Genomic DNA, 27,794 nt, shown 5'->3' with positions numbered 1-27,794 from the left:
TATGGGAGGGGAAGCAGATGTCGTAAGTAGAGAGCCATCTTTAAGGAGCTTTGCTGAAAGCCTACTCTAGAAGAGACATGGAGAAAGGGTGTTAACATTTGCTGGTCTCTCCTGCCTGCTTGCTCTTGACCTTACGAACTACACATGCAACCTCAGGTTATCGAAGGAAAAAGCCTGTTGCTCAGGACCCCAAGCATCTCATCATGCTATGGGACCCACAAAACAAGAGGCAGCACGGCTCATGGGCCACGTGTACTTTATCTACGGCTTGGTGATTTTTCTTGGGAAGAAAGATTAGTAACCACTATTGAATATTGAAAACTTCAGTCTTTTCAAACCATATATTCCATGCTGGTTTTCAGGCACTGCTGGGTGGGCTATATAGAAGAATGAGTTATGGGTCACTCTTAAGGGGCTCACAGTTTACCCTAAGAAGGCATGCAGAGATCGAGAGCCAATGGGGCATGCTGTAATAGAGATCTGTAACAGACTTCCTCCCTTTTGGTATATACAGTACATTGAACAATGCCTGATAGTTAACATTCAATATCTATTTTTCATTGACTGGAAAAGTGCAGTGTATACCATTGAAGAAAGTACACAAATTTGCTAGAGGGTGTCCCCAGGGTTGTGCTGCATCACATTGTATACATCTTAACATCAGTATCTTTGCTAATTCTTTCTTCCTTCTCTCCCAACAAAGTTCTACTCATCTTCCTGTCCCAATCCAGCATAGAGCCTGAGTCTTACTTGTCTCTGTAGCTACTCCAACATAAATGGATGGGTGGGTGGGTGGGTGGATAGATGGATGAATAAGTGAATCACAGGAGTTACCATGGAAACACTCACAATTGCCCCAACAAACTACGTTCTCCCTTCTCCAAGGATGTTTGTATGTGTTTTTTGACCTTTATGCAGAACTCTTCATCACTTCTCAATGAGCTAAATCCTATGCACATATCAATTCAGGCATCGTTTCTTTTGGGTAGGCTTCTGTCCACCTCCAGTTTGGGTTTGACCCATACGCCATTCCCATAGGTGTCTGCATAGTCACCCATCTCTTTCTGTATCTGGTAAATTCTGTAAAACCAGGAACCAATTGCTAGTGACCATTATATTCCCAATGTCCAGCAAAGCTCATGGCACACGCTAGACCAAGGGTGGGCAAACTTTTTGACTCGAGGGCCACAATGGGTTCTTAAACTGGACCGGAGGGCTGGAACAAAAGCATGGATGGAGTGTTTGTGTGAACTAATATAAATTCAAAGTAAACATCTTATTACAAAAAAGGGTACGGTTTTTTTTTTTTTAGTTTTATTCATTTCAGACGGGCCGGATCCGGCCCGTGGGCCATAGTTTGCCCATGGCTGCGCTAGACCCTCAATACATAAATTAATTCATGGTTGAACATATTAAGTTACTTAAATATTTCCTTTGTATCCTATCAAGAGGTAAAGCCAGTGCTTGAAGAATCACACAAAACTTGTACATTTCTGTGAAATAAGGCCTTTTGATTCTGCATTTAGAAGTGTTTAAAAAATGACATTTGGTCTCTTTTGGAATCATTTCCCAAGGAAAAAGGATCTGATGTCATTTAAGCCCTCGGGACAGTGTCTCCTTCACAAAGTATAGAATTTCTAACGGTTATGGTACTATAATTAGCTTTGGTAAGAGTTAAGTGGGGATGAATTTGTTACTGACACATGATACTTTAAAAGACATGGAGCCTAATGCTGAGCTCTGATCACTGTCCTGAGGAGGACCACCGACCTGATTCCCCTCCCCCATGAATAAGTGCCGATTGGGGTTTCAGCCGAGACAAGCCCATCCACGTGTTCTCAAATGAGTCCTCCCAGGACTGCCATGTTGGCTGCCTCATAACCATTATGCACAATCAGTCTACTAGACGCTCTTCACTGCTGCAAGGGCCCTACACACACTATTTCTAACCACAAGGAACCTCGGGGGGGGGGGGGGGGGGGGGGGGGCAGTATTATCATCTCCATGCTACGGATGGAGAAACTAAGACTCATCTCTTGCTTAAGCTCACTGAGATGGTCGGTCACTAGGCAAAGATTTCAAATCTTGTGCAGTCTCCTTAAAAAAACTTCCCTGCCCATCTCCACTGACGTGGTTCTCAGGGATAATGGGAACCTGAAGCAGAGATCGAGTGTCAACGGAAAGATGCAGAGCCAGCTATCTCAGATACGACTGCTGAGGGGAGAGGGTCCCAGAAATGCTTTCCCCTCACTGTGGACACAGGACCGTCACACGCCTACTGCACATTGTACTGAATCCTCAGAACAAGGGATCTTCCACCAAAAGATAATCTTTTCTTACAACGAGGCTGACATAGTTCTGTATTGCTTTATACACATCATCTCATTTGAGGCAAGCACAAGGTTGGGAAGAGAGACATCGCCCCACATATGGGTGAGGGATCTAGGGCTGAAAGTTCAGTGGCTTAGGTGGCCCACCTAGGGGGTAAGATAGCTGTGGCATGAACTGCAGTGAGCTTTCCACTGCACTCCAGTTGGCACCTGTCCTCGCTCCTGTATATTATGATTTTCTTTTTCCACCAACTTAAAAAGATACAAAGATTAGAGAGGCTAGAGGAAGGTCCTTTTACCAGTGTTAGATTTTTACATCACAGTGACTCCAAGACACTCCCCTTGAAGGGTGGGAAAGAAGTCTTATGGGTTTAACAAGGCAATCATTTTAGTGTCTCCAATATTTCACGAACATTAAATAAAAGACTGAGTTGCCCAGACAACTCACCCACAGTTGCAGTTCTGGTTGCCACAGAGCATGGAGAAGAGCGGGATACATTATTAATCCGGCCGCATTCTCTGAATTGGCAGAGGACCCATGGAAAGAGTGACGTGTCCGCCTGGCGGCTGCTCTGCTTTGCAGAGGAACACAATGTATAGTCCCCGGAGAGCCTCATGTTTGGGGGGCAAGGTGCATTCTTTCTCAAAGTTATTCCTCTAAATTATTCTTTAGGGTTATTTGGGGCAACTACAATAAATCAGTGATGAGCCATACTGGTTTTAGACAAGAACTTAGAGATTTCCTAATTCTGGATCCTGAGAAGTCCATGGAGGAGCTGGCCATTCAGCCATTTCCTCTGTGCCCCTGGCAGTAACACATGGCGGTGGGAGCTGAGTGTTGGCAGGTGGCACCCGGCCTGTCTGCCTCATCCATTACCACACAGACCTGGCTTCCCCATTCCAAAGATCCACGTCTTACTGATGATTTGATCAAATGAAGATGAGGAAAATGCTGTGTCTTTTGCAGCTACTTTCTTTATAATTTCTCATACCAGTATTGCATAAGGCTTAAAATAACAAGTGTGTATCCACAGACTACTTTAAATAAAAAGAGCCTCGTATTGTAGAACATATCCATTGAACATAGAATTCCAAAGGGTACATAAACATGTTGAACGTAAAATAAGTTGATTCTATAACCAATTTTCAACACCTTCCTGTTATTCCTCTTTGAAAATTGCTCTCAGAGGCTAAAATAGGCACACATTTTTAATGGATGAATAATTTTGATAGGGGAAAATCTTTATTCTATGAAAGCTAATTTTATTTTGGTGAAACATATAATTTGAAGCTATTTTTAAAATTCTTATAACATCCGCCCAAGAAACTCCTTTATTTTAATGTCTTCAAACTTGAACTCATAACTCCTACCATGACCTGACCTGCTGTCCCCTCGTCCTGGGAGCCCTGTAATGTTCCATAAATTCTATTATGTTCGGTCATCTTTTGTGAAAATGAGATTCAGGTATTAGGAACCTCAAGATTCTTCTATGTGCTTACTACAATTTGAATTGCTAGTAAAAAAAAATTGTATCTGAAATAACAATGTACAGCTTCAAAAACAGGAGGGTCAAAGAGGAGAATTTTAATGGTTTTTAGGAACCATAGCCTTGAAGCATAGATGTCAGTCAAGAGCAGCAGGAGATCACATTGAGACTAGAATCATTTTATTTCTTGAGGGAACAGTTACTTGAGTGTGGAGGACCTTCCATAACTATTTTAGACCTGGCAACTCCGTGACACACACTTTGAGAGAACACTGGCAAGTCCAGATGTGTTGGGGCAGAAATTAAGCTCAACAGGACTCGCAGCCTTTCCCATCGGTACCTGTCTTTGGTTTTCCGTCTCCAGGCGCAGCCTGGCCTCCACACACCTCCGAGTCTCCAGGAAGGCCTGGCGCTGGGCGCGGTCTGACAGGTAACTGATGAAGATCCCAGCCGTGTTCATGCACATGAATAACACCACCTGGGCCACCACCTGCAACAGAATCGCAGACAGAGCCCGGTCAGGTGGCTCAAAGAGGAGCTGTGTAGAGGCAAAGAGAGAAAATCAATAAACATTTCCATGGCAAATCTTAAGGGAATAATCCCAAAGCTTAGTAGCAGGTGAGCAGAACCAAGTTCTTCATTCAGGTCTTGAGGCAGATGTCAGCCCCTCCAAGGGGCCTCCCGTGGCCGATCCATCTAACTTAGAGCTTCTCCATCCCCGAGTTAGGTGTTGAACCTGGATCGGAGGCGTGAAGCAAGACAAGGGGCTCCTTCTCTCTTCCACACTCACCTCACTTCTCCTCTCCACGAGCGGAAGGTTTTGGCCTTTTTAAGGGGCTGGGAATCAGGTGAGAAGAAGGGAAAAGACTATTAAGACCCAGGGAAAGTTTTAGTTGAATAGCAATGTTGTGTTTTGACCTGTGCTTTCAGGCCCTCTTGGGCAGCATCCAAGTCCTGGTGTGCTAACTCAAGAAGAGATATCACAGTGTCTGCTGCTTCTCACCTCCAGCGCCGCCACCCAACTCCTAGGCACCGAACTCTCCCGGCCGGAGTCTTCTTAACCCAAAGCGTGCGCTCTTGGCGTGTCTTCACAAGTCCTTCTCACAGCCGGAGAATGTGCCCGTGTGTGGGCCTCTCTGCTTTTGGACGTAGGTGTGTCTTCACTGGTTTCACACGTGAGCATTAGTGGCTGCACACTGGGCAGAGGTGGGGGGGGGGCTGCAGAGGAGGGGAGCCCAAGCATTGGAGACTGCGGGGGAATATAGAGAGATTGTGATCCTCTCCGCAACCCCGAGGGGGCGCTCGGGTGCTGTGGGGTCCTGGCAAAGTGAGCGGGCAGCCACCCACCAAAGGCCTTTGCACCCACCTGGAGTTTCTGTAACCAGAGACCCGAGTTTGCATCCCTCAGCTCCACCATTTACTAGGCATCTGACCTTGGGCAAGTCACTTTATGCCTTCTTGAGCCTCAACTTTCTCATCTGAACAATGGGAATCAACCTTTGCCTCACAGAAGTAATGTACATGTATGTATATCTATATATTTATATAGTTAGTATGCAAGTGAATATATACGAATGTGCCTAGCACATAACAGATATCCAATGACTGTTGGATATATAAAGGGTGTCCCCCCAAAATGTATATACACTTTGAATAATTAATTCCTATGGGTTAAATCTGAAAAGATGGGAATCAACCTTTGCCTCACAGAAGTAATGTACATGTATGTATATCTATATATTTATATAGTTAGTATGCAAGTGAATATATACGAATGTGCCTAGCACATAACAGATATCCAATGACTGTTGGATATATAAGGGGTGTCCCCCCAAAATGTATATACACTTTGAATAATTAATTCCTACGGGTTAAATCTGAAAAGAAAAAAAAATCAATTGAGCTATCAGCTGTCAAGTGTGTATACATTTTTGGGGACACTCTATACTTTAATATAAGGCCATTTTTTTCCCCAAATGCTAGTCTATGGTGTAATATGTATCTTTTATTTCTTTCATAAATTGTGCATTACAGATTCTCATCCTTCATGTTACAAACTATTCCAGAGGACCATAAAGTATTAAAATCTTTAGTATTTATGCTGTTTTAAAAAGAATGCTTATGTGCATTATTTGCTACTCAGGGAACAGTGGAGGGGGATTAGGGAGCCAGCTCAGACAGAGGGGCCTCAAATCCCATCTCTAATGTCTCCCCGCCCCCCATGACCAAGCAAGTCATTCCCTCACTAAGAGGGCAGATACCACATAGTTTGGTTTGCTGATCTATGTAGAGCTTCGCAGTCTAGCCCAATGACTAAAGATCTGGGCTCCCATTCATGCCATTTGTCATGTGAATTTGGCCCAGTTCATTTTTCTGGCCTTCAAAACCGAACTATTTTCCCAAAATGTTGTGGGATAATCAATGAAAGGACTGCTCACTATGCACCTGAGCAGATAAATGACATGGAGAGGCTTAAGCTTTAAGGAGACCTGTTGTGATGTGGCAGGAGGCAGAGTGAAGGCCCAGGTGAAGCTGGCTCTTTAAGGACCCAGTGGAGAATGGGATGAAAGTGGTGGGAGGGTCTGTAGGAGTCAGCAAGCCAGACGGAGGAGTAGAGAGTACCACCAGCATCCCTGCGAGGGCGTGGGCTCTCCCCACAGCTGTCGGCCCTGTGGCCATGCTTCCTGCCTGCCCTTTATAAATAGGCCATGCTGAATTAGAAAAGGGAATTAGAAATAGTACGCAAGGAAGTTTAAAAAATAGCAGAGCAATAAAGGATAGGACACTTCAGTGAAAATCTAAGACAAAGGTAGAGAAGGATGCGGGCATGTTGAGCTCAGCTGGCATCCCATGACAAGAAAAAGTAAATGATGGAAAACCTACATCAAAGCCCGAGTTCAATCAATGGTGTCCTGAGAAATGACAAAAATAATGAGAGGGAAAGGCAGGCTTTTCAGAAGGTAACAAGAAGACAGCATTTTGAAAACTAGAATTAAAAGAACAAGAGAACAGGGATGTAAGGTTTTTTAAAAAACGGACCAAAAAAACTCTGACATTAAGGAGGAAGCACAAAAGTTAAAGGCTAAAAATAGGAAGGATTGGAGGTGAGAAAAAAATGATTAATCCCTTTAAAAATAGGCAAGAAGAAAATGAGGAAGTTAATTTTTTAAATATGAGAAATATAACAGGTGGTAGCACAAACTATAAAGATAAACTATGTTCATGCAAAGTAGCTTCAGAGAGTAAACATCTATTCTCATTCCACTGCCTTCAGAGAGATAGACAACACAGTTGCCAAAATTGTTCCAAGAGTGCTTTGCAGCCGGAGGCAACCACTGCTTAGACTCTGCCATCTTCCATGCACGGGACTTGGCAACTTCCGTTTACCCACCCTACTGCCTACCAGACACGTGTTCTGGCCATTGCACAATCCAGTAGTGACTGTGTTTGGTCTTATTAGCTCCATTTCACAGAATAGAAAAGTGAGCCTCCCAGGGATAAGTAATTACGTAAGGCCACCAAGCTAGTATGTGGTATTAAGGCAGCCAACTGCCCTAGTTTGCCTGGGACACAGAACTTTATTTTTAAATGTGGACTGTACTAGGAAAATCAAGAAGAGTTTTCTCACACTTACATTTAGTTAATATGCATTTTAGTTAATGACAAGTTGGGGTGGGAAGGCGGGGGGAGAGAGAGAAAGAGAAGCAGGTAGGGGGAGGGGAAGGAGGAGGAGGAGGAGGGGCAGGAGAAGGAAGATGTGGAAGAGGAGGAGGAGGAGGTGGAGGATCAGGGAGATGTGGAGGAAGAAGAAGATGTGGAGGAGGAGGAGAAGAAAAAGGATGAGGGGGAGGAGGAAGGTGAGGAGGAGGAAGAGGAGAAGGAGGAGGTGGAGGATCAGGGAGATGTGGAGGAGGAAGAAGATGTGGAGGAGGAGAAGAAAAAGGATGAGGGGGAGGAGGAAGGTGAGGAGGAGGAGGAAGAGAAGATGAGGAGAAGGAAGGGGAGGCAGAAAGGAGGTGGGGAGGGGGAGGAGGAGGAGGAGGAGGGTGTCTTTCTGAGAAGGCTCCCCATGGAGACTGGGCTTTTTGCAACACTGCATAGGAAATGAAGTCATCCGTATCCACAGGCAGGCAAATCAGCTATGTTTTGAAGACCAAAGTGGACACTGATTCAGTTCTCCTCCCTCTTTATCTCGGGCCTGTCAGGCACTGCGTCTAAAGTGTGTTATGGATGTGGGGAGGAGGCGGCCAAGGGTCTGCTGGAGCCTCTCGGGCTTTGGTGAATTGCTGCCCTGCGGGAGGAACCCTCCTGGCCAGGTCACTGATGAAACTGCCACCTTCACCTCATCCTCGTGCCTGGCACGGAGGGTAGGGAAGAGCCGGGACCTGGGTCAGCTGCCTTCCAGTGCTTCTGCTTCTAGGCTTAACTTGAAAAATCTAAACATGGAGCCTGGGGTAGTTTGGTTCTACTTTTGGGGAAAGGTGTGTGTAGGAGAGTGTGGCTTAGGGACAATACTGTAGGCACCTCCAGTCAGGTTGTGTCAGCCCAAGGGCATCTTTTGTGGTAGTGGGGGGTGTGGGGGGGGAACGGGCCTGAGTCTATAGGGTCCAGCGGTGGCATCACGGACCCCAGGACCCCACTCCCAGAATGAGGGAGCACCTGCTGCTGTCCGGCAGGCAATGATCTCCAAGAATGGGGTGCCCCCTCCAGAATTCAGTGCCCATTTTAAATCAAAGGCCTCCATCGAGTCCCGCATCCCTGGTCGGTGGGATGCAGGAGTCAGGGAGACAAGGAAGCAGGACTGGCTACTCCTGATGACCCACTTGGGGAGCCTGTGATGACAGACCCTGAACTCTGGGCCCAGGAGCTTTAGAGTTCCAGCTTCCACAGGCTGAGTGCCCCCTCCGGGTGACCCAGCAGGAGTCCCGTTAACTACAAAATCTGGCACGTTGGGCTCCTCATGCCAAGGCAGCAGTAGACAAGAGTTCCCATCCGGGTAGGGTTATATCCTGGCCTGAGAAAGGCATGGTTACCAGAGGCTGAGGCCCCTGACAGGTTAGACTCTGGACCATGCCATCAGGTGAACCACCAAGTCCCACAGAGGGGCTGGCTGAGGGCGAGGGGAATCTGGGAGAAAGAGGAGGACGACAGTGTATACCACTTGGGGACCCAGGACCAGCTGCAGCAGTGGGGACTTTAATTTATCCCCCCCCCAAGTGTCCCCAAGGAAGAGAGGCCCCGGGGATCGTAGAAGAACCTGTGTGGGGTAGATCCTAGTGGCACAAGGGGTGGACTGTGGTGGATCCTGAGCTGAGTCACTGTATCTGCCTTCAGGAAAGAAGTACAGAGAACATTCTCCTAGGATTGCTGCTGGCGGACAGCCCTCAGCTCTCAGCCCCCTTTGAGGAGCTGAAGAGAGCCTTCTCACCCAAGGTCATAGAAGGTCATTATGTACATGGACATACTATATAAATGCTCGTAACTCCAACTCAGATATCTCACAAGGTTCTTCCCAGATGCAGAACTCCCCATGGGACTGTTGAAATTGCATCACAGCTCACCATGTCCTTTTGTCTATTTCCATTTCTTTTTTCTGTCCCATGGGTGCTGATCCCAGCAGCATCCCCTAATAAGCCTCCTACACAGCAATCTCCCTCTCAGAGCCTATTCCTCAGAGGATCGAACTGTAACAACCAGAAAGCACTGCCCTTACTAATGCAGCCAGACTCAGTATTTGTTGAATGAATGAATTTATTGAATGATCAATTTAATTAATGGATTTAATTAGTTTGTACCATCCAGTCCCTTAGATGGATGGTGATGGTGACTGTCTCATGATTAATTTCCTTCTTTCTTCATTCATTTGGTAAATATTTACTGAGCCCCAAATAGGACGAAGGCACTGATTTAGATTCCAGTGGCAAACAGGACAACTAAGTTCTCCTTCCTATGGGGCATCCAGAGGGGACCTTAATGTAGATCAAGTGGTTCAAGAACAATCTCTCTGGGGATGAAATACTTAAATGAAACCTAAAGAACGTGGGGAGTTGGCCAAGAAAAGAGGCAAGAAACACTTCTTCTGAGGACTGAGACCCGAAGGTGTGTGCCGCGGGAGAGGGCCCCTGTGTGAGCTCTAATCTTGTCTCACCTGGTGCTCTTGGCTGGAACCACTTGTCGATCATGGTGAAAACCACAGAGAATGATTTCTACCCTGGATCTCTGCCCGAGACTCCGTTCTCCCAGTGAGTCGCACACATCAGAATCACCTTGTCCTCGCCAGCTTCCCCGCCACCTCCTCCTCCTCCCTCCCTCCCCAGCAGATGGCGCTGTCACGGAGGTGGTGGCAGCAGTTCCTAAGGAAGTGTGTGGTGTGAGCGTGAAGGAGGTGTCCCACAATGCCATAGTTACTATGGCAATTTTTATTGGGTCATCGGGTTTGAAGAAACATTTGGATTCATCATTAGTTACTGAGCTGAAAATAGCATCTTCTCAAGAGCTTGTTTTCTCTTCAAATGCATCTGTTCGGGGTTGCCTAAGTCCAGTAGGCACCCAAAATTGGAGCATTTCCCCAAATCACTGACGTCTTAATCGTGACTCACCCAAGGAAGCCCATGTTATCTTCTGTTTTACTTTACCAAAAAAGGGGGGGAAAAAGAGTTGCTTAGGTCCAAATTGAGTAGCCCAATTCAGACAGAAGGTGGCTTTACCTGGAATAACTTTATAAAGTTTCTCAGCTGTACTATTTTCAGGGTGGGGGGACATAGTTGTCTCTCAGCAACCCTTTTTGTGATGAGGACAGAGAATAGAGTGGTTTAAAAGGACACTCTATCTACAGACAAACCTTGGTCAACATCTGCAGTAGGGAATAAACGTAAGCTAATCTGTTAACCAGGGTTTCATCTACCCTTACTTTTCCAGGCATATTCATTTAATGTCTAAATGAAATAAGGTGTTCTTCCAGAATGTAAGGTGATGGTGATTATGAGTGAGTGCAGTGTGTTTTGGTCTACAACGCTGAGTTACATACACTTTGTGCCACATTAGGCAGCAAGAATATACCGGAAGCCAGGAACATAGGTCTCCAGCCCACGGTGACTCATGCCTAATACCATCCTGTTCATATCCCCCCCCCCCACCCCCCCAGATATGCTTATTCTGGATTTGAATTCTACTTCACCAATTTTTAAACGTGGGACAATTAACCTTCAGGATGGCCATTGGGTAAACGATGGTCACACAGAAAAGCCCCTCCATGGTGCCTGGTACTCTAACCTAGCAGTGCAAAGGTCTGCTTCTAGGATCTTTTCCCCAACTCATCTCAATTAATTTTATTCCACAGCATGCTTAAGGGACTGCTATTTTCAGGAAGATGGTTAGGGTTAAAATAATTTTTAGAAACTGGAAAACTCTGCCTTTAACTAGTTGTGGGTAGATAAGGCTACTTAACCTCTCTAAGCCTCACACTCCTCCTATGTTAAATGGGGGTAATAATTGTGTGTTTCATAGGTTGTTGTGCCTGAGAGAGGTAATTACATGGCGCCCTTGGCATATGATGAGCATTCAATACATGTTAGCTTTTACTATCAATAGTTATTTCTCCTTCTCATCTAGACTGTGTGTTCCTTTAGTGAGGGTTATGTGTCATACTTAGTTCGTTTGGACTCCATAGCTGTTGTGGCAATGCCCTTATTTTGCAAACGGGCATTTTTGAGAATGAAAGGAGACAGGCATACACCTGGAGTGTCCTGGACACACCATGATGTATGGGCATCCTACCCGTGGCACATTCTGCTGGGCGAGGCACAGGCCATTTGTGTATGTCTTCAAACTCTATTCCTGGGCAATTGCCTAATCAAGAGCAGTCACTTCAAATCAGTAAGTGCACAGCTGTAATCTCTGGGGATACGTCAGTGGACCAAATAGACTCCATCACCCTATGGGGACACAGATAATAAACAAAAAGGTAAAAAATTATAGCATTTCCTGTGCACGGGTGAAACGTGTCATGGAGAAAAATAAGGCTGATTAAGAGAAGAAAAGAATGGGAGAAGTGAGGAGCTCTTCTTCCTTCATATGGGTCAGGGAAGGTATTTCTGATAAGGTTGTATTTGAGCAGAAACCCAAAAAAGGTGAGCAAACCAGGCAGCAGGTCTCCAAAGAAATAATGGAAAGTATATATCCCATTAGCAACAAACATGCACAGCAATTGCCCCGATGAAGTAAAAGGTAAAAATGAATGGACAATGGATAAGATATGAGCTAATCAATGTCACAGGGACTTTTGAAACTCACTTCAGATATGCCTATTGTCTTCTCTGTAACTTTGGCTATTGGTCTTTAAACAATTCATAACAGACAGCTAGCTTTATCCAGCTGTTACCATTACAAAAATAATAGTTAACTAGTTTCCTCCTAGGTGCCTGGTGCTTTATAAAAATATTGTATTCCATATAATAACAGTTCACTATGCGGGCGATGACACCCACTTTTCAGGTGAGAAACACGAGGCTTAAGAGGTGAGACACTTGTCTACACACATGGCCAGGTCGTGGGGGCTGGGCCTGAAATACAGATCCAAGCCTGCCAGTCCCAAATGCCTGGCCTCTTCTTCGAAGCCTCTGTGTTTAATCCCAACACCTAGATAAGAAGCCCGTGTTTGTCTGAGAAGGACAACAAACATCACGACCCAGTTACTGATGGAACCCAGTTCCTTCATTCATCATCCAACAAATATTTCCCGAGTGCCCGCGCCAGGCACTGCCCTCCACTCCAGGGATACAGTTGTGAAAAATGGACACAATTTTCAATTTCCTATCTGTGCGCCTGCCTTGCCGGCAGTGTAGCTAAGCACATTATCTGGATTGGTAAGAGGTGAAAGTGATTTTTAAAAAAATAGTGCAATGTAAAGGGCAGAGGAATGCGGGGCGGGCAGTGATGCCATGTGGTAAAGAGGTCACACATTTAAATTAGGATTTTAAGGTAATGCGCTCTCTGAGAAGCTGGCATTCCAGCCAAAACTGGGAGGAGGAGTGGATCATGTGGGTCTCTGGGTAAAGGACATTCTAGGCGGAGGGAAGGGCCAGTGGTCAGGACAGGAGGGGATGCTCTGAGGATTTCTAGGAGAGAGAGAGCTGGAGCAGAGTGAGCAGTGGGGAGAGCCGTGGGAGTCAGGGCAGAGGGAGGCAGGGGACCAGAGGCAGGGCTTGTGGACCACGTGAGGGACACCACCTTGCTGCAAAGGGGTGACTTGCTTGGCTTGGAGCAGAGGAGGGGCTGACTGGCTGATAGACATTCAGCTCAGAAGTGATCCCCCCAGAAGCCATTGGCCCGTCTGCCGGAACTGGCAGGGCTTGCAGACTGTTAGGTGACTCCTCCGAAAGTTCTTCAGCCCTAAGTCACTCTCCTACCCCACCCTGGACCCTGGAGGCAGGACCCTGGCTTTGATTTGAAGGGGCCTTTGGTGGCTTTGAGCATCCCTTCAAACTTGGAATGCCCGTGACTTAGAAAGCGGAGCTAGAGGATCAGAGGCGGTCAGATGGAGATTCCTTGCTCCCACCCTGGTCCTTTTGTGCACAGTTGCCTTGGCTTTTGAATTTACATACAGAAAATACTGTTTGCATAACTGCCCTTTAAGGTCTGGGAAGAGGAATGCTGGGAAGCCAGGGAGCAGGTGCTGGGGTGCTAGAAGAGCTGCCTCCTCCTCTCCTGGGGACTATGGGGGCAGCCGCCAGAGGGTGCTGTTCTCGCTGGTGACCGCCAGCAGGGAGTCTGACCCTACTTTCCACCAGGGGCAGGTGCAGGAGTCCGTTAGCAGTCAGCCTGATAATACTCAATCTCCTTTGCTCATCAGAGTTTTAGAAATGATGACAGAGAAGTTGGCCATTTAAGAGGGGGTAGAACCCCTCTAGGAATGAACAGCCCAGGGTTGTGGCTGCCCAGTGTTCGGAGGGTAAGAAACCTTTGAGGTCCGTGTTCCTGGTCAGGTAAGCAGCAGGGCTAGTGATTTGCACTCTATAGCCCAGTTATTTTACCACCGTGTACAATGAAAACCAGAAAACTAAAAACATCAATTGCATTACAAATAAATGCCAAGTATTTTTTTGGTATGAGTGCTCCGAGTGGATCGTTTGGAGTAAGTGTTGGTTCAAGAGAAAGAAGTGGGCTTTGAAATACATGTTCTCTTTCAACATTTAATCAAAATAGTCACTCAATGGAGTTGCAATATTGTCTCCATTAGCTATTTTTTAAAGGTCAAGAGAACATTCAACAAAAGAAGTTGTTCTTTTGTTAAAATACACCATCCTGGAGAAATGATATTTGTAGTAAACATATTCTTTCAAACAGTTCAAATATCAAAGGCAGACACTTTCATTCATCAGACTGTGTGCTATTGCTTTGGCTGGAGCCTACTGCCTACCTTTTCATTCTGGCCATTCTCTCCCCAGGGGCTCTGCGCTTTCATTCACTAATCACTTAGAGAGCAGCATTTATGCACCAGGCGCCTTCTCAGGCTGGAGATCTGGCAGGAAATGAGAGAACGGAGGTCTCCGCCTTCACAAAGTTTCCACTACAAGCTGCATGATAACATAACACTTATTAGCTAGGCACTGTCCCGAGACTTTTCCTGAATCATCTCTGTCCATGCTCACCCCCCCCTCCTCTGCATTATAACAGTCCCCATTTTATAGATGATGGAATTGAGCTCAGGTCATAAGCTAATCGTGGCCTCAGGGTCTAAACCCAAGCCCTCTGGCTCCAGAGCACCTGTGCTCACTCATTTTACCGAAGTACCTTCTTCTCTTGGGGAGGAAATGCATGAGTGGACATTCCTGAAGGTTAAAATACAGTGAAGGGCATCATGTGGGCATCTCACTTCCTAGCAGTGGCGGTCAACCTTACAATCACGCCCTTGAACTTCCAGTTCACTTCCTCCTCCACTGTGACGTCCTCAGTGTCTCTAGTCAGAAATAACGACATCTTCCTTCTAGCTCACAGAGCTACAGAATCACCAGGAAGTCTTGCGGGGATGATGAAAGGGAGGAGAAAGGGGATGATGGGGATTAAAGTGATGGTAATGGTGCTGTCACTGGAAATGATAACGTGGATGTCCTAGGCATACAACCCTGACAGCTGCGTCTATCATGCCCAAAACAAACATTTCCTACAAGCAGAGTTGTCACATCAAAGGCAAAGAGCTATTTGGAATGGAGTGAGTGCCCCACCATTGGGGTATTCAAACAAAATTAGGATAAAAATTTGATAGAAAATATATTAGATTAAGCATATATTTTTATTTGTATCCTTCTTTCTTATGTTGTTCATTACTCCTCCCAGACCATTCCCAAAATTAAATGCACAAAGGAATGACAGGACTCAAAAAATCCTACTCACTACTAGTATATATGGCTGTCTATTTATCTCCTAACTCTCTATTACCTATCTTCTTTCTATTTATATTCTACTTATCTTCTGTCTATTTTCTACCTATTAATCTATCATCTATCCAATTCAATATTTGTGTCAACTTCCTCTATGAGATCAACAGAGCCTTATGTTTATTTGATAAGTCAGCCTTATCCATATTCCTTATAAGAAACTAGAGGCCCAGTGCATGAAATACGTGCAAGAGTAGGCCTTCCTTCCTCCAGCTGCTGGCACCAGCTTCCCTCCGGCAACCAGGACCTAGGCTTCCCTCTGACTGCCAACACCCAGGACCCGGGCTTCCCTCGCAGCCCTGGCTTTGTCCGGAAGGTCGTCTAGAAGGATGTCCAGTCTAATTAGCATATTATGCTTTTATTATTATAGATAAGCAATAAGTGTAACTATGTTTAATAAAATTGGTATTTGCCTCTTTAATGATACCATCTATTTAAAGATCATGGAAGCCATGAGTATTTTTACCCGAATAAAAGAAAGCATCACATTGGCATGACGATTCTATGTGGGATCACTGGGGTTACAAATTGGCAGATCCATTAAGTCATCTTCTCTTGGTACGATTCCTGTTCAGCTGCTGGTACTGTAATTTTTAGCTCACCCAGGATCTGAGCCAGAGAGAAACAGGCCAGAAGTCTGGTAGAAGCAGCAATCCAAACCCTGGTCCAAATCAAGTCTATCTCACCTTCTTGGACATTAACATTCTATTATCATTCATTGTTCAAAGAAGCCAGAACCACCATCTGGCTGTGAATACCAGCCCTGGGCAATTCCCTCGCTCTGCTTATCCCTCTCCCCTATACCCCCTCCTGCTTTCTTTCCCTCTCTCCATCATAAATAAGTATTTATCAAACATGGGCTGCTGAGAATATCCCAGTGAGCAAGCAAATCAGACCAATTCCCTATTTTCAAAGCATTTATTGTCAGGTAGGAAATGAACTCTCACACACACACACACACACACACACACACACAATAGTATATGTTTTCTTAGAAAAGTAGGGGAAATTTTAAAATGTGATACCTAAGAGAGGCAGAGGAAATCTTCCCAAGAAAGTGTCCTTGAGCTAAGAATGAGGGAAGAGCATCTCAGGCAAAGAAGGAAGGGAAAGTCAGACAGCCCAGAGGCAGAAAAAGGCATGGGCTCTTCAAGGAACTGAATGAAGGTCACTGTGGCTTTAGGAGAGAGAGAGAGAGAGAGAGAGAGAGAGAGAGAGAGAGAGAGAGAGAGAGATATCTCTCTAAAGAATGGCACCGTCGGAGGGAGACAGGAGATCTAAAAGGTGGGTCCAGGAGGGAGTTCTGCCTTTGTCTCAAGAGCAGTGTTAGCTACAGATGTTCATTGATGGGTTGTAAGCCCTCATGGTAAGAAAGGCACCACCTGGCAACCCGGTGGACAGGAAGGAGATCGGAAAGGATTGAAAGTGGATGCAGGGAGGCTACTATGACTCAGATGAGGAACGGTGTCCCCTGCACCAAAGTGGAAGGAGCAAAGACAAAAGTGGAGAGATGTGAGGATATTTATAGAGAAATTTGTCAGGAACTTGCAATCGCTTGGCCATGAGGACTGAGAGAGAAAGAAGTGACAGGAATGCATGTGGGCTTTCTGACTTGGGCAGCTACGAGGATGGAGTAGAGATCCCTGGGTTCATTGAGATCAAGATCCAGGATGAGGCCAAGTTTAGGGGGAACTGCATGATGTCAGTGTCCAGCATTCCTTCCTGAGATTTAGGAGGTTGATTGGACTTCTCTCCTTTTTAGATTTCAATTATTCTACATCTAACCAATTACTTATAATGTCAAGAGTCACAGAGTCATAAGCTTCAAACTAGAAGATATTTTATTTGTTTTTAGAAGGGATTTTAAACATCATTAAGTTCAACCCCTTCCTTTCTTCCCCCAATCCCTGGAGATGGCATCTGGCTTCCACTGAGCACCTTCAGGAACGGCTTTTTAATCCCATAAGGCCTGGTGCAAGTCCAAAGGGTTATAAATAGGAAAGTATCTGTTACTTCCTTTGGGAAATAGTTCCACGGATCTTCTTCAGCCATACAAACTGCCTGGCATTTATTCCAGTGCTATAAATTATGATCCGGGTCTTTGTGGTCCCCGAATCTCAAGTATGGAGCAAAAACCCCCACAAAACCACAAAATGAAAATGGCCCTGCCTGTCTTCGATGATTAGATCATTAAGTATAAGAGTTGCAATGGTGTCTCAAGGAGCAGTCGATGTTAATTTATTGGGCGATACACCATGAGTACATTTTGCAGCCGGTATTGATCAGAAATTACATTTGGATGTTAGTAATGGAGAACTAAAATAACAGTGGACTGAACGAACTTGGAGTCTATTTTATGTCACATAGAAATTATCTAGGGATGGGCAGTCTAGGGCTAGTGTGGTGACTTCATAGTGTTATCGGTGTCCTAGGGCTCTTATTCCTTGGGGCCCACCCTCCTACTGTGTGGCTTCCACCCTCAAGGTCTGCTCATGGCCTAGGACAGTGGACGGCAAACTCATTAGTCAACAGAGCCAAATATCAACAGTACAACGATTGAAATTTCTTTCGAGAGCAAAATTTTTTAAACTTAAACTATATAGGTAGGTACATTGTTATTAACTTAATTAGGGTACTCAGGCTTAGGAAGAGCCACACTCAAGGGGCCAAAGAGCCGCATGTGGCTCGAGAGCTGCAGTTTGCCGACCACGGGCCTAGGATGGCTGGCAGAGGTGCCATTACACCTGGTCACCAGGCAGAAAGACAGCCAAAGGGGGTGGGTGGGTGAAAGAGGGCAGACCTCCCACATGAATCAGCCTGGAAAACCCCCACAAAGTTTATTAACTAGAGTTTAAAATGATATTTTCAACCTTTAAAAAAAAACATCCAAATTACCTTAACCAAGGTCTTTTTTTTTTTTTGCACGATGTCCAATGAAAATGTGTTCCCACCATCCACAGATTAGGAAGGACTTTGCATAAAAAAGACTCCACTGTGGCATCGGTAGGGTGACACCTCAGCAGTAAGTGCAGAATGGTTTCTCTTCCTTAGAAGAATGTTCTAGACCCATGATGGAAGGCATGCTTCCTAATGACTGATGTTTTAGTGCATGCACATTAGAGTAATGTGTAGCTTGAAAGGGAGTGGCCATCCTCTCGTTCCGAGGAGCAGTTTGGGCATCTGGTGTGTGCAATGACTGTTATTTCTGCAACTGGTGGGGCCCTCCCATTGCACCTACCATTCGGGCAATCAGCCTGTGGACCGCTGGCCTGTGCTTGGCAGACTTCCATCCCAGGCAGGGCGAGGCAGCCTGCTCCCGAGTGGCAACATCAAACCCCTCCGTGTTCCAGAAATACGACTGCTCCTGCCCAGGGCTTGGTTCCTGCCATTCGTTCACAACTCTTTCATCTTCCTCAACCCCTTTCATGTTTATAAATGGTGAAAGTTCTGCCTAGCCAGTGTGGCTCAGCGGTTGAGCATCAACCTAAGGATCAAGAGGCTGCCGGTTCGATTCCCGGTCAGGGCACATGCCTGGGTTGTGGGCTCCATCTCCTGTCGGGGGCATGCAGGAGGCAGCCAGTTGATGATGTTGATGTTTCTCTCTCATCGATGTTCCTATCTCTCTATCCTTCTTCCCTTTCTTTCTCTCTCTAAAACATCAAAAACATATTAAAAAATAAATGGTGAAGTTCTGACAGCATCTCGTCATAGATGGGATGACTGAAGGATGTTTCTCTCTCATCGATGTTCCTATCTCTCTATTCTTCTTCCCTTTCTTTCTCTAAAACATCAAAAACATATTAAAAAAATAAATGGTGATGTTCTGACAACATCTCGTCATAGATGGGATGACTGAAGTACATACAGCAAGGCCACCGTGCCTGTCTCCTGGGGTCTGCAGACAACGACGAGGAGACCACAAAGCCAGCCTTGCGGTTGGGGTTACTCAGGCTGTGTGTGTCCAGCTCTCCATCACTCTGAGTGACGCTGACAGAAAATGGCTTGTTGATCACAGCTGACAGGCACATTAGGAAAAAGCCAGATAGGCAATTCTGACAAGTGCCACAAAGTCGTAATTAAATATTCAAAAGAAACAGTTGTCTGTCAATTAAATCTCTCAGTCATTCTTCCCTTCCAAACAAATCAACGGACTAAAAACTGCACAGTTTTACAACTCATAGTGTCCAATGCAATTAAACCACTAGGAAAAATTAAATATTAAATGCCATCTAAGAAGTCATTCTCCCAGCATTTGCTATATCATTACTCCCATTTCCCCGTCTTTCTCAGAGGTCACAGACCTCAGCAGGCTGTGTTTGCTGTGAGATTTGTCATTAGCTGATGTTAGGAGACAACTAAACCAGCCAAGTACACAAATCCCCATGTTCACATTCATTACAACTCATGGGAATGAAAAGCTGACAGCTCAAGGAACCTCAGAAGTGATTTCCCAGGGACAGGATTTTAGAGCTGCGGGGAATTCAGTTCCTGGCCACAACAGGTGGTTGGGTCTATACAGAGTTGCATCGCGTTGGATGTAAAGTCCAAGGTCAGTCCTCCAGTGATGACGGGGTGCTATTTTCTTTTTTTTTTTAAATATATTTTATTGATTTTTTACAGAGAGGAAGGGAGAGAGATAGAGAGTTAGAAACATCGATGAGAGAGAAACATCGATCAGCTGCCTCCTGCACATCTCCTACTGGGGATGTGCCCGCAACACAGGTACATGCCCTTGACCGGAATCAAACCTGGGACCCTTCAGTCCTCAGGCCGACGCTCTATCCACTGAGCCAAACCGGTTTCGGCGGGGTGCTATTTTCAATACAGGGTGCTGCCCTGTCTCCATACTGCAATAGCATTATTGTAAGCCTGGCTACTATTTGGAATACTAATCTCACTTTTCTCGTTCTTCATGACTTTTAACTCATTGCCTCTGAAGCTAGCAGAGTTAATTGAGATAAAGTGGCCTTAAAAGACCATCATATCGAAATGAGACAGATGTGGTTTGGAATCCTTTATTAGCCCTATGGCCCAGGGGAAATGATGTAACTACTTGGAGGTCAGTGTCCTCGCTCTAAAAAAGGAAGCAGCGATGTTGATGCTGGGATGACTGTTGAGGCATGTACTCAACAGCCTCTCCATGAGCGTCCCTTGTGATGTGCCGTGTGTATTCCAGGAATTCACCAAAGGACAGTGCCTGTCCTTAGAGAGCACGTGGGTTAGCGATAGAAACAGATGAGGACCCCATCATTCCATTCTTACCTGGTAGCCCCTCTTCCTCCTTCAGGTCTTAACCAAGAAACACCCCCTCCTCTCAGTCCCAGTCAGGTTCTTCCTCTTAAACATAAACCAGGGCCGGGACTCGGGTGAGGCCAGCTGGGTGCCTAGGGCGCACAGTTTCGGGAAGCACTTTGTCTCAAGGTCGTAGCAGGTCAGGTTCCATGTCAATTGGCTTAAAAGCACTTAATTCCATTTGTCTCTTTCTCATGAGTAAAGAAGGGAGGACTCTATTCATTTGACATTGACTATCTGGCCATGACCTGATCTTAAATGAGCTGCCCGCCACCAATAGGCTAGGGAGGCTCACCCAAGTTTGGGGGGAAGTTTGACTTTGAATTTAGAAGAAAAAGAATTTGTTCTTGTTGATTTTGATTTCTGTTTCTTGAACTGACCGTAGAAAAATGAACTAAGTAGAATAATGATTCATAAAACTGAAGATGGAAGACTTACACCATAACCTTGTTTTGGACTTCACGAAGTCTGCGTTAGTTAACTGCATTGGGTTCCCATATCCAAAATGAGGCTTCATTCTTCTTATAGGCAGTCTTCAGACACACTGGTTAGGGCACGACCTGTTCTTTATGGGATAGGTTTTAAGCTGTGGGAAACGGTGGACTAATTTATCATCCAGTTACTATGCCCAGCAAAGTCAATGGGTTTCGTTCAATGTCTTGCTCTCAGGAGTGAGGCAGACCAGCCATGCTGCTGGTGTGTAGTGTCAAGTTGGAAGGTGGGGGCACCTCTGGCCCACAGCTGGACCTGTGTGAAGTCAGTGGGTGAACATCTACTGGAGACCAGAAGGGGGCACCACTGAGAGGTCAGGTCAAAGAAGCACTTTTTTGGTATCCCACAAAGCAAAGGCCTGAGTGAGGTGTTGGTGTTGGGATTGGGATTCGGCGCCAGAGAGCTAAAGAACCATGAAAGAAGTCATTGAGAGGGTAAGACCTGTGTTAGTACTTGGATTGTATTTTGGATGCGTGGGCTGGGTCTATTTAAAATTTTCAGCAATGGACAAACATCTATGAATAACGTAGGTCCACATTTTTTCCTTTCTTTTTATCTTTTCTTTTCCTCCTACTTTTTTTTGGACTTAAATAATCTGGATAGTCACTGGAGTTTGTCTTTATGTTATTTGCTATAACTTCTTTAACCCGTGCAGCAAAATCTCAGCTTGTGGCTTTCAGCCCAAGACACTTCATGGAATAACTTTTGGTGCACTTCTGCCTGTATTGAACAGAGAAACTGATTTCTGTTCTTTCACTGGTTTTTCAGTCATCTGTTGGTGACTGTGTGACTATGTGCATTGGGGGTGGTCAGAGGGAAGAAGACGATCAGGTAATATTCATTTATTCATACTGTACTTCATTTAAAAGTACAGTACAGTGGGGCCTTGACTTACGAGTGTCCCGACTAATGCGTTTTTCGAGATACAAGCTGTCTCTCGGCCAATTTTTTGCTTTGAGTTGCGAGCTAAAATTCGGGTTACGAGCCAGCTTCAGATACCCCACCGCTAGTTGGCGCAGCGAACGTCACAGTGAATGCCACACTGATTAATGGCATTTCAATTCATTGTAATGGTGAAAATTGATTTGACATACGAGTAATTTGAGTTACGAGCTCTGTCACGGAACGAATTAAACTCGTAAGTCAAGGCCCCACTGTATTCAGCCCAGCCGGCGTGGCTCAGTGTTTGAGCATCGACCTTTGAACCAGGAGGTTACGGTTCAATTCCCAGTCAGGTCACATGCCCGGGTTGCAGGCTGAATCCCCAGTGTAGGGTGTGCAGGAGGCAGCCTACCAATGATTCTCTGTCACCATTGATGTTTCTCTCTCTCTTCTCACTTCCTCTCTGAAATCAATAGTAAAAATATAATTTTTTAAAAGTATGGCATTCAGAGCTCCCCATGTGCCAGGTGCTAGAGACCGAGAGATGAGCAAGGCAAAATCCTTGCCCTCCAGCGGCTCATAGCCTGGTGGGCACATGGGAATATCATGGCACTTCTCTGATGGGGGAAGGGCAGAGTGTAGTGCCAAGGAGAGGAATCTGAGCCTTGCTAAGTGCCAGGTCTGCCCACCTTGCATGGGGATGGGTTGCCTGGAGCTCCAAGGCAAGCTAGTCAGCTTTTAGCTGGGGTCACTGTGAACACAGAGCGATGGGCATGCCGGAGCCACAGGCCAGCCTGCTCTTCTCTGACCCCGAGGCAGGCATGCCCTCACGCCATGTCTTCTGGTCCTCAAGGTTGGCGTGCATTCAGTCATAGGTGATGGGTAAATAACTGGCATCATAGCCCTTCCCTGGGGTCCCTTTCTATTCCACACCCATCCTCAGTATCTTTTAGAGGCTGATGTTTCCTTTAAAAAATCTACCGCTGGCATCATAGCCCTTCCCTGGGGTCCCTTTCTATTCCTCACATTCCACACCCATCCTCAGTATCTTTTAGAGACTGATGTTTCCTTTAAAAAATCTACCGTAGCTTTGATTTTTCGTGCTTTAGAGATCTGTGCTAAAAGCAGCCCAAGACCTGCCCTGACATAAAATATTGACTGAATTCTGTGTCCCAGATGGATTCGAAGAGACAGGCACAAACCTGCCAGTTACAAACTCCCTCCCCAATCCATTCAAGTACCAGCCTCATGCAGCAACCACCTTTGACCGTTGGGTACACAGAACCCAGAGCCCAATAGGCAGTCAACAGATATCTGTGGAATAATCTACCTTCTCAGTCTCCTTCTCCCCTTCTTCCTAATGCAATCCCAAGTTTTTTTTGCAGAGTGAAATGTGATCCATTCTTTGCCATTCTCTCTTGCGGATGGAGTATCCTAGTGTCAGAATTCTGGTTCCCAAAATATAAGCAGACATTTTTTGACAGGGATTCCAGAGGGGCACCTAAAAGGGCAGCTGAGCCCGGCCAACATGGCTCAGTGGTTGAGCATCGACCTATGAGCCAGGAGGTCACAGTTCTATTCCCGATGAGGGCACATGCCTGGGTTGCAGTCTTGATCCCCAGTGGGGGGGGGGGCATGCAGGAAGCAGCCAATCAATGATTCTCATCATTGATGTTTCTATCTCTCTTTCCCTCTCCCTTCCTCTCTGTTATCAATAAAAATATATAAATAAAAGGGCAGATGACTTGGTTGGCAAAGGCCTTGTGGCCACCTTGGCCTCTCGTTCTTTGCTCTCTCCATTTTCCTGCCTGCAAAGTGGCCATGATGGCTTGGAGAGGCAGCCAGTGGCTTTCAACTGACCTTGAGGAAAAGATCTCCTTGTATGGGAATCTCCTTTGAGCCATCCCCTGTGGACTGCTGTGCAGCTTCCCTATGAGTAATCCCTGATCAGGGAGCTCATCCCTTCAAAACGCAGCCCGTGGGGGCAGGTCTATTTGTTACAAACCTCAGCTTTAGATGAACCAAAGTCTCGGATGCTGTCGCGACCACCCTTGGTCTTCATTCTGTTCTGCAGGACAGAAATGACATCGCTTGGTCTTCATTCTGTTCTGCAGGACAGAAATGACATAACTGGTCTATCTTCATCATGGCAGCACCCCAGATATTTGAAGACACCCATCATATCTCTTCTATATCCCTTCTATCCCCAGGCCTCCCCATGTCCTCTCTGTTTGGGGGTCCTGTTCTGTTCCATTCCTCACGCTGCATTTCTTCTCCCCAGGTCTGAGTTAAAGAAACACGTGCACTTTGCTAATGCATTCCCTAATCCTTGGCCATGCCTCTTTTCCAAGCAATCCTGTGGACTCAGCATGCAATCACACACAAAAGTAGAAAATATTCCGAAATGGTTAACTCCGGTCAACTGGAAAACCGGCTGACACAGGACGAGGATGTGTTGTTTAAAAAATGGTTCAAAAAATAGCTCTTGATTCATGTGAAAATTGTATGCCAGTAGCAATTTACACAGAGATGGCAGTTTTAACAACTCACTCATTTTAAAAACCCCAAACGTTAATACGATTTAATTTCACCTTGAGCTCCACGTCTCATCCTGAATAATTTTATCATTTTCCCGATTTAGGAGCATCTGAGGCTTCGAACAAAGAGTTCAGGCAAAAAAGTCAGGAAGTGGGATGGAAGGGATAGAAAACCCCATGTAACTATGAATGAGCAAGGTATGGCACATATTCAATGTGGGATCTAGGTCAATGAAATTCAAATACCAAACCAGACATGCCCAGTCCCGGTCCGATGCAGAGATATCAACGGAACAATGTATTGCAGGTTCTGGGACATCACACTGAGTTACAGTCCCAGCTCATTGGTTGAGAAGGTGGTCCCATAGTTGCATTTGCCGGTGGAATGGCCTTTATTCCTACCAGGATGTGGCCAGGCCTCCCTGGGAATGGCTGGCACCTCAGTGGTTAATTAATCTCCTCTGCATTCCTCTTCTCCCCTGCAGGGCAGACTGTGAAAAATCTCGCAGTGAGAAAAGCTGGCTTCTTAAAATAGTCCTTCATAAACAAAACTCACAGGGTATCATCTGAGGGTGTAAATCCAGTGCGTCTCCCAGGGAGACACAGGGCAGGTGATTCTGGCTTCCGCTGCTCTGTGGGGACCGGCGAGCTAAAGCAGTGGTCCTAGACTCAAGCCCCAAGAAAATGGGGGTGGGGGAAGGAATTATCTACAGAACCCATTCCCTTACACACTGAGCTTCAAGCGGATAGATCACAGAAATTCACCAGCCTTCAGTTTCTTTTGCCTTGAATTCCAGCCCAGAGAAAGCAAAGAACACGCTTCCCAATCAATATGCCAGGCGGACCCCTAGGCTGTCCGATTGCCTGGTCTGGACCCGCTGCCTCCCAGGGAATCAATACCGTGCCCATTTGTGGGTGAGAGGAAAGGTTTGAGATGCAGGCTGTCCGTGTCTCTTAGGCCCTGAAAATAAACACACGTGGGGCCCACTGAAATAGACACCCTTGTGAGATGAATAAATTAGCATCCGAAGAAATATTTAGACAACAGTGAAATGTCACAGCAGCACGATGGTCGTCGTGTCCTTTGATGACACAGTGCCAGCAGCACTGAGTCTGGGATAAACTTTAAAAACATCTTTCCTTTTCCTAGGCTTGCTTTCACTTCCTGTTGTTGTTGGGCTTTGAAAGTGCCATCAATCATCAAGGTGTAGCTATGACTCCTGCATTTGTCCTACTTAGCGTGACATTGCAGTCCCGGAGTGGAGTCCTCCCAGTCCTCCCAGTTCCAATCTGATGACGTCCGGCCCACGGAGGCCGGGCACACGACATCACTGGGCAGGAAGGAACACGCATTCATAACCCAGTCTTGCAAAGCACGCACCTCACAATCATGTCACAGCTCTCTCTCAATCAGACGCCAAGTCTGTTTGCAACTTCAGGGCACAAGTGTCTAAAGACCAGGACAAGTGGATCTAATAGGTCGTTTGAGAAGTCATTTAAAATATCCTTTGCGAAGCCTACTCTCTATCCACCCCCACCCCAAAGGTGGGGGTGGGGCGGGGCGCGAGGGGAAGAAAAGGAAGGAAAGACAGAACCAGAAAGGATAGGCTCTGGCATTTTTCACACATAAGAGAGAATATTTCCATTTCTGGGCATTCAGAGGAATCTCTTGGGGATGTTGACACTCAAACCCGTTTTTGAAAGTCATTTCCTCAGACAGGCTGGGGCGAGGCAGTTCTTTGTTTTAAGCCTATACGAACTGGCTACGGGAAATGTACAGGGATGGAGAGATTTGGGCTTTAAAAGATGCACACACCATAGCTAGTGAGGTGCTCGCATTTCATGGATATTTGTGTGTTGTGAAGTGAGTTTTTACCTTGATAGCAGCTACCAAATTGGAATGATTTCAATTACATGTCATTTGCAGTATGCTAAGGAATATACAATTCCATACACACACACACACACACACACACACACACACACACACACACACTGATTTCAGAGAGGAAGGGAGAGGGAGAGAGCTAGAAACATCAATGATGAGAGAGAATCATTGATCAGCTGCCTCCTGCACGCCCCCTACTGGGGATCGAGCCTGCAACCCGGGCATGTGCCCCGACCTGAAATCCAACTGTGACCTCCTGGGTCATAGGTAAACGTTCAACCACTGAGCCACGCCAGCAGGGCCAATTCCCTTATTTGATTTGATTTGGCAGACATTCACAAAGAACATACAGTGCATGCTTATGTTTAAATTATATCAATGGGGGAGAGATGTTGGTAATTCCGTTATACTTACTTAATCTTTACTGGGAAGTCAATCCTATACTCAAATGACCAGAAATGCACTTAAAAGCATATGTAAAGCCTGCTTCTCTCCTAACCCCCACCTACTCATACCATCAGCCACCACCTTACCTAGTACAAAAAAGACATTTTCCTTGCCAAAGGATTTTTAAAAGGCCAAATGATAAGCTAAATATCTCTTACTATTAGTCAAGTTTAATGACCATGATTTACTTAGCACTTCTCTGGTCCTAGTCTCTACTGTTTGATGGATGTAAGACAGGAAAGACAATGCTGCAAGGGAAATTCAGATCTGACAGTGACCTTGAGCCCTGACTAACCTGGACTTGCATACCTGGCTGCCTTTGCTCTGAATTATCTTGGAGAAATCACCTCCACTCTGACACGTCTGCTTATCTACCTCACCAAGAGGTTACAGAAGATTAATTAGCCACAAGCTTTAACATTTTAGAATCCCCCAGAGGGAAGTACAAAGCAGCAATCTTTCTGGTTCCTGTTGCTGCCTCTCAGTTTTCCAATAACGAAATGATTTTCACTATTGTATCACTAATGAGCTGAAGAATGAGAACAAAATGAGTTTCAAATGTTAGGTGGCTCATAATGTTGTCACCAGCAATTAAAATAGAGAAAAACGCTAATTATAGCAACAGTGCTTAGAATTTATCTACCCCGTGAAAGAACCTAGCAAATATAGCCTCATCATTAATATTTTATTTGTACATGTAATGTCATTTTGTAATGAATTTTCAGGTCGGTATATTGAGCAAGCAGGATAAACAATTTACTTAAAATGTGGGAAAATCTGTGTCTTAGAGACTCTGGACAACGGCACTAGTGTTATTAGTTTCCATCACATACCTGGGGCTGATTTAACTTGAAATGGGTGAGGCATCACTACAGCCCTGGTGTAACCTATAGCTGAGCTTTGTCAGGGGGCGCAAAATAGGAGCCCTTTAAACTTGGCATTGAACCTTCTGGTTTCCTCAGTATTTCCAGTGCCACTTGGAACCTAGAAAATATATGGGTCAT

General features: G+C 45.7%; 1 protein-coding gene across 2 annotated transcripts in view; it reads right to left on the bottom strand.

Moving 5' to 3' along the window:
- Positions 1-27,794, bottom strand: part of ADCY8 (adenylate cyclase 8 (brain)) — a 141,309-nt gene that overhangs the window by 108,819 nt on the left and 4,696 nt on the right. For both annotated transcript variants that reach the window (XM_014544993.1, XM_005872786.2), the window contains exon 2: positions 4,158-4,307. In XM_014544993.1, the coding sequence (XP_014400479.1) occupies positions 4,158-4,307 (150 nt within the window). The remainder of the gene's footprint in view (positions 1-4,157; positions 4,308-27,794) is intronic.

This window comes from Myotis brandtii, unplaced genomic scaffold, assembly GCF_000412655.1.
Source record: "Myotis brandtii unplaced genomic scaffold, ASM41265v1 scaffold390, whole genome shotgun sequence".
In the NCBI taxonomy this organism is placed as follows: Eukaryota; Metazoa; Chordata; class Mammalia; order Chiroptera; family Vespertilionidae; genus Myotis; species Myotis brandtii.
Note: the sequence above shows the minus strand (reverse complement) of the source record. Positions and strands in the feature narration are given on the sequence as shown.